Source organism: Physeter macrocephalus, chromosome 12 (assembly GCF_002837175.3).
Source record: "Physeter macrocephalus isolate SW-GA chromosome 12, ASM283717v5, whole genome shotgun sequence".
In the NCBI taxonomy this organism is placed as follows: Eukaryota; Metazoa; Chordata; class Mammalia; order Artiodactyla; family Physeteridae; genus Physeter; species Physeter macrocephalus.
The window spans coordinates 11,357,378-11,363,616 of record NC_041225.1 but is presented as its reverse complement, the minus strand read 5'-3'; the positions used below and the strand labels follow the sequence as shown (position 1 = coordinate 11,363,616).

The following is a 6,239-nucleotide window of genomic DNA, read 5'->3' as shown; positions in this document are numbered from 1 at the left end:
CCCACCCAACACTTAAGTTCAGACCGCACGAGGGGAGTACACAGCTCAGCCCAAGCTGTGATGTGACATGCGACCTCGCGGGGTGGGGGTGGGTGGGCGGGGGTGTGTGTCTGGAACAGAGTTCTCGCCACTGCCGCGGGGCAGAACTCACGGGTGGGGCAGACACGTGGAACAGATAATGCCAGGTGGCTTGTCTCTAGAATCAGGCAGCAGCAGCATGAAGGGCACCCACTATGGGATGCAAAGTGGGAAGACCCTGAAGAAATGAGAGAGGGCATCCACTATGGGATGCAAAGTGGGAAGACCCTGAAGAAATGAGAGAGGGCATCCACTATGGGATGCAAAGTGGGAAGACCCTGAAGAAATGAGAGAGGGCATCCACTATGGGGCGGAAGGTTTCCGGACAGCAGCAGACAAAAAGGAAGTGGCCAAGTGTGTGTCAGGTTCAGACAGGGAGAACTGTCTCCACCCAAGCATTCACCCAGGCTGCACACTTGTCCCCACCAAGCACCCATAGCCAGAGGTACAGAGGAGTGAGGTCCAAGTCTCCTAGCACGGGAGCTGGGCCCGGGGCGGAAACAGAACGGCATTCCAGGCATAGGGAACAGCAAAGGCAAGAGGAGCCCCCAGTTTAGATAATCTCAAGCCCTGTGGGAATGCAGTGGTAGGTGGATGGGAAAGACCAGGGCAGAGGCTTGGGAGGAGCCAGCACCCAAAGGCTCGGAGCCAAACCAGGGCCGAGCTGCCACGCAGTCCTGCAGGTCATGGAAGGTCGCGGGAGTGACACCATCAGATCCCCTTTCGGAGAAGAATGTTCACAGCAGGGTGTCTGGGGGACTGGCCAGGAGAGGGGCTGATGTGGAGGCAGCTGAGTGGACGCCGGAAGGAATGAGGCTGTGTGGCCAGGTTCAGCTGCTGGGGAAAGCCTGAAGGGTGTGGTCAGCAGAGGTCACACAAGGCTTGAGTGGCTGCTGCCCCTTGGAGTTCCGGAGGAGCGGGCCAGTCACGAACTCCTCTTCAGCCCTCAGGGCCCATTTTACCGCCCCAAAGCCCCAAGGTGCCGGTGGTAGGGCCACTTTGAGAGAGGGCAGAGGAAGTGGACACTTCTCTCTCCTTCCTGCTCCCTCACCCTCCCTTCTTGAAATCTCTCATCTCTATCCTCTGCCGCTGTCACACCCACAGGAGAGCCATTCCAAGGGCCACTTCCAAGCCCTTTTCCTTGTCCTCAAACACGTGGTTCTCAACCATTCCCAGCTTCCCGTCAAGGCTGCCTCGACGGCCCCCATTCACGGACCCCAGCCCCCTCTCTGGGCTGGAAGGTGACAACCGCGAAAAGGAGGGCGACTCTCTCCTCCGCAGGGCTTCACGTGACATCACATCCTCCGAACGCGAAATCGGCTCGGCGGCCGGCCGAAGGGCGCAGCTTCCCCGGTCGGCGTCCCACTGGCTCGGGCGCTTCGAGCCGCTAGCGGAGCGGCGCCCCGGGGAGCGCGCCATGGCCTCGCCGGTGACCGCCCTGCTCCTGCCGCTGGCCCTGCTGCTCCGTGAGTTGGCGACCCCTGGGGAAGACGGGGCCGGGGCTGGCGGGGGGTGGGGGGGCGCGGGGCTCCCGGCTCAGCCTCACTGCCTGTGCCCCGCAGATGCCGCCACGGTCCTCGAGTCATTCTCGTTCCGGATGTCGCCGGTGCAGGTGCAGGCTCGCCTGGGCGAGAAGGTGAAGCTGCACTGCGAGGTGCTGCAGTCCAGCATGACGTCGGGCTGCTCCTGGCTCTACCAGAAGCCCGGGGCCGCCTCCAGACCCATCTTCCTGGTGTACCTCTCCGGCATGCGGTCCAAGCCGGCCGAGGGGCTGGACACCGATTACATCTCCGGCACCAAGGCCGAGGGCGCCAACTTCCACCTCACTCTGCACCGCTTTCGCGAGGAGGACCAAGGCTACTATTTTTGCTCGTTCATGAGCAACTCGGTTATGTACTTCAGCAATTTCGTGCCTGTCTTCTTGCCAGGTCCGGGCGCCCGGGGCGTGGCACCCCTCGGTGTGGGGTTTGGGGCTCAGTCTGAGTCCATGTTTCACACGCTTCGAGCCTCTTAGCGCCCCTCGGGGCTACTTAGATACTGTTCCCATTTCACAGATGAGGCAACTGAGGCTAGGGGCTAGAGTGCGACTGGATGCGAACTGAAGATGGCTTTTTAGGTCCGGTTGATCTGGGCTCGAGTTCCGGGCTTGTGTGATCCTGGGCAAGTTGTACTTAAATTCTCTGAGCCTCGCTTTGCTGGTCAGTAAAACGCGGGTATCACCGCCAAGCCCACGAGGTTTCTGGTGGGGCCCTGGAGAGAGGCCGGGCGGAGGGGAGCGCGCCCTGCATTCACGTCCGAGGCGCCGGGTGCGGTTCGCGGACCAGGAGGTCCCACCCCATCTCCCCTGCCCTGAGCGCAGAGCTCCGCGCGGGCGGCGGTCTACGGCTCCTCCAGCGGAAAATCGGGAGGAGGCGCCCACTTGGCCAAGGCGCGCGGAGCGGTGGGGAGGGTTCGCGTGCACAGCTCCAGCCCGGCCCCTAACCACTCTCTGTTGCTCCCGCAGCGAAGCCCACCACGACGCCGGCGACGCCACCATCCACGCGGGCGCCCACCAAAGCGTTGCAGACTGCGTCTCCGCGCCCAGAGGTGTGCCGGCCCTCGGCGGGCAGCGCAGGTGAGGCGGCCGCGGGGAGAGTCCTCGCCAGGGGCAGCCCTGATTCCGCAGGTGGAGCCGAGGGCAGCCCGAGTGGTGGGGAAACGGAGAGACGGAGCCGGGAGAAGGAAGCGCCCCGGCCGGCTGGGTGGGGTGAGGGATCCCGGGCCCCCTCCTAAAGGTCGGCGTCTTCTGTGTCGTCTATAGACACAAGGGGGCTGGATTTCTCCTGCGATATCTACATCTGGGCGCCCCTGGCCGGGACCTGTGCCATCCTTTTCCTGTTACTGGTCATCACGGTCATCTGCCACCGTCGTAAGTCCTAGGGAATCGCGGCGGGGAGAGGCAGCCCGACTCCCGCCCTTTGCGCGGCTTCGCTCCAGGCAGCCCTTGCCGGGAGTCGGAGTGGCAATTCCTGGGACTCTGAGCTGCTCCGCAGGGCCAGGCGCAGCCTTTGTCTTTCCTGGAGAGAGAACGCTTGAAGGCCGCCCCTTCGCGCTGCTCTTTCCACTCTCCGGGAGGTTTTGAGGAAGGCAGTGCCCCGGGGCGGCAGGAGCAGGGGTGGAACGTTCCATGGGCAAAGCCTGTAGCAAGCGCACGGGTCTGGGCTTATTACAAACGCCTGGGACAGGGGGCGGGGGGCGCGGGAGGGGTTCTGTGGCCCTGGAACCTGTGCCCGGGAGGGCTGGGTCAGAACCACGACAGGCAGTGGTTTATCCTTGGTCCCCCTCCTTGCGAGCCCCCCACCCCGTCTTGGATCCCACGCAGGTGATTGTAGTAACCCACGTTCACCCACGTCTGTATTTGCAATGTTTTTTATTTAACATCTTTATTGGAGTAGAATCGCTTTACAATGGTGTGTTAGTTTCTGCTGTATAACAAAGTGAATCAGCTATACGTATACATATATCCCCATATCTCCTCCCTCTAGCGTCTCCCTCCCACCCTCCCTATCCCACCCCTCTAGGTGGTCACAAAGCACCGAGCTGATCTCCCTGTGCTATGCGGCTGCTTCCCACTAGCTATCTATCTTACATTTGGTAGTGTATATATGTAATGTTTTCTAAATTGATACAAAGAGGGATAGGAAAGAAGCCCTCACCTGCACTCTCAAGAGTTATAATCTTACTTACTGTAGAGCACAGGGAACTGTGTTCAATATTTTGTAATAACCTATAATGGAAAAGAATCTGAAAAAATATATACATATTATTTGTGTAACTGAATCATTTTGCCGTACAGCTGAAACTAACACAATATTGTAAACCGACTACAATTTTAAAAAATTTTAATAATAACTTTTAAAACCATAAAATATAAATACTATATCATGCTTTCTCTACAGCTTACTTCTTTATAATATAATCTTCACAATGTCAATCATCATTATGCACTAATGTCACTTAACAAGTTTATGTCTTTTTTATAATGTCGATGCAGTTACTGTTTGCGTTAAATAAAATAGTCATAGCCACACTAGAAAAAAAAATAAAAGTTATAATCCTAAATAAATAGGAAAAGTGAAGGAGAAACCATATTTGGGAACTATTCGTCGTGATGGGGCGGTCACTTTATGCCTTCTTTTTCCTTATCCAGGGAACCGAAGACGCGTCTGCAAATGTCCCAGGTGAGTCTCTTGTACCCTCTGGGCCTGCTAACCCCAGGCAGCCATCCGGTTCCAGCCCATGATCATTCTGAAGTGATTAGGAAAAAACAAAAAGAAAAACAGTGTCTGGAAGAGAGGCCTCAGTCTCCTCCCTCCTTTGAGCTTCGGCCAAGCAGCCCTGTGCTAACATCTAGCAAGCGCCCACTCTAGCCCAGCTCTGTGGTGGGAGTTATACCCAGGGTCTTCCTTATCCTCACAGCAACCCCATGGGGGAAACACCGCGGTGCCATCTCACAGATCACTGGCTCAGAGATCAGGAAACCTACCCAAGGTGGCAGAGATATGCTTACGCTCCAATTATCAGTAATATTGAATAATAACGACCATTCGATGAAAGCCTAAAGTGTACCAGTGATATATGGCACTGGTACACTTTATATATATATAAAGTTTCAAGTTTCATAACAACCTTTAAAATAGTTACTGTGACCACCATTTTACAGACGAGGAGACTGAGGCTTAGGACATTTAGTGACTTGTCCAAGGCCATACTGCTAGCAAGTAGCAGAGCTGCAACTGCTATTCAAAGCCCAGGCTCCTCTCTGTGACTGGGGGCCGGGGCAGAGGGCACTAACGATAACCAACTATATTCACCAGTTCCTTTCGGTAGATGAAAATGTTTCAAGTTTTATACCTGGGGTTCGCATTTCACACTCCTTGGTATTTCTCTGCAGGAGCCCAAGTTCACTGTCTTGTACATCCTTATTTTTAACGGTGGAAACGTAATGAATTTCCAATGCATATACTAGAGGTGATATACCAAGGGGATAAAGACTCTTTAAAAGCAGAGAAGGATTTTTAGCAATTTCAATATTCAGGGTACAGTTGGGAGCTTTTGGAGGAGAATCGTCGCTTATCTCTATCTTTTCTGAAAATTCTCATTTTGAAATGAGCAACTGAGACTAAAACTCTGCCCTGAAATACAAAGCTATGCAGATTAAAAATATGAGGAACTCACACATGAGTTAATAAACTCAGTGATGACCGAGGGCAGCTCAGCTGCAACACAGAGGTTTTGGAGGATGCTGTGTGTAGACCTGACACTCACGATGAATCAGCCCATTTAGAAGGTGCCAGCCCGGTACTGAATTCACACATTTTTAGTGCAGCGTCAAATTTGGGTTGTCAAAGGGACTTTCAGGTAAAGTAGCTCTGCTTGGTTGACGATGGTGGTTCTTTCACATCCTCCCCTATCACTGTGATCCTCCTGAGGGCTGAGAATCAAGTCAGATGATGGCTAGGTTATCAGCCTGCTTCTCTCACCTCCATGGGGGCCTTGACAAAGTCTCTAAGAAGCTAGGCTAACTGGCCTCAGATCCTGGCTCCACCACCTCCTATTTATGTGACCTTGGGTACGTTCTCTAACTTCTCATCGCCGGTGGCTACCCCTCAGGTTGCCGTGAGGATTAAACAAGATGGCACAAGGAAAGCTCTGGGCGGGGTTGCTGAGGTCATTCACCCAGTGCCATGCTGGTGCCGCAGGGACAAGTCCTCAGGCCCCCATGAAGGCTGGGAGGTTGGTGAGGGGTGGGTAGACACGGGTGGATGCTGCATCACATTGCAGGGGCTCTTGCTGCAGTGATGGTCTCGTGCCTCTCTTCCAGGCCTGTGGTCAGACAGGGAGGCAAGCCCAGCCCTTCAGAGAGATGCACCTAACATGGCGAGGGGCCCCGCGTGACAGCCACTACAAGACTTCAGACTCAGAACTCTCCTGACAGGGAGAGCAGGAGTCCTTCCCTTTCGGTTTCTCCAGGCTTCCTTCCTTCCATATGTATTCATTCTTCTTATTATTGTTTTCCTGGGGGTGGGGTGGGAAGGGTTAACTTTTTCTTTACGTGTTTACTGTAATTGACACAAAACGAGACTCTATCATGTCTACGGTACACCGCAAGGGTTATAATA

At 54.8% G+C, this 6,239-nt stretch overlaps 1 protein-coding gene across 2 annotated transcripts; it reads left to right on the top strand.

Annotated features, from left to right (window-relative positions):
* Window positions 1-1,480: 1,480 nt before the first annotated feature.
* Window positions 1,481-6,021, top strand: CD8A (CD8 subunit alpha). Of its 2 annotated transcripts, XM_024129967.2 has the most exons (6): window positions 1,481-1,544; window positions 1,641-2,006; window positions 2,582-2,692; window positions 2,879-2,986; window positions 4,268-4,298; window positions 5,942-6,021. In XM_024129967.2, the coding sequence occupies exons 1-6, from the start codon at window positions 1,496-1,498 to the stop codon at window positions 5,991-5,993; spliced, it is 717 nt and encodes a 238-aa protein (XP_023985735.1). In that variant the 5' UTR covers window positions 1,481-1,495; the 3' UTR covers window positions 5,994-6,021. The 2 variants fall into 2 exon arrangements, with proteins under 2 accessions (XP_023985735.1, XP_028352904.1); XM_028497103.1 differs by lacking the exon at window positions 2,879-2,986 and having other exon boundaries at window positions 1,496-1,544.
* The last annotated feature ends 218 nt before the right edge of the window (window positions 6,022-6,239 follow it).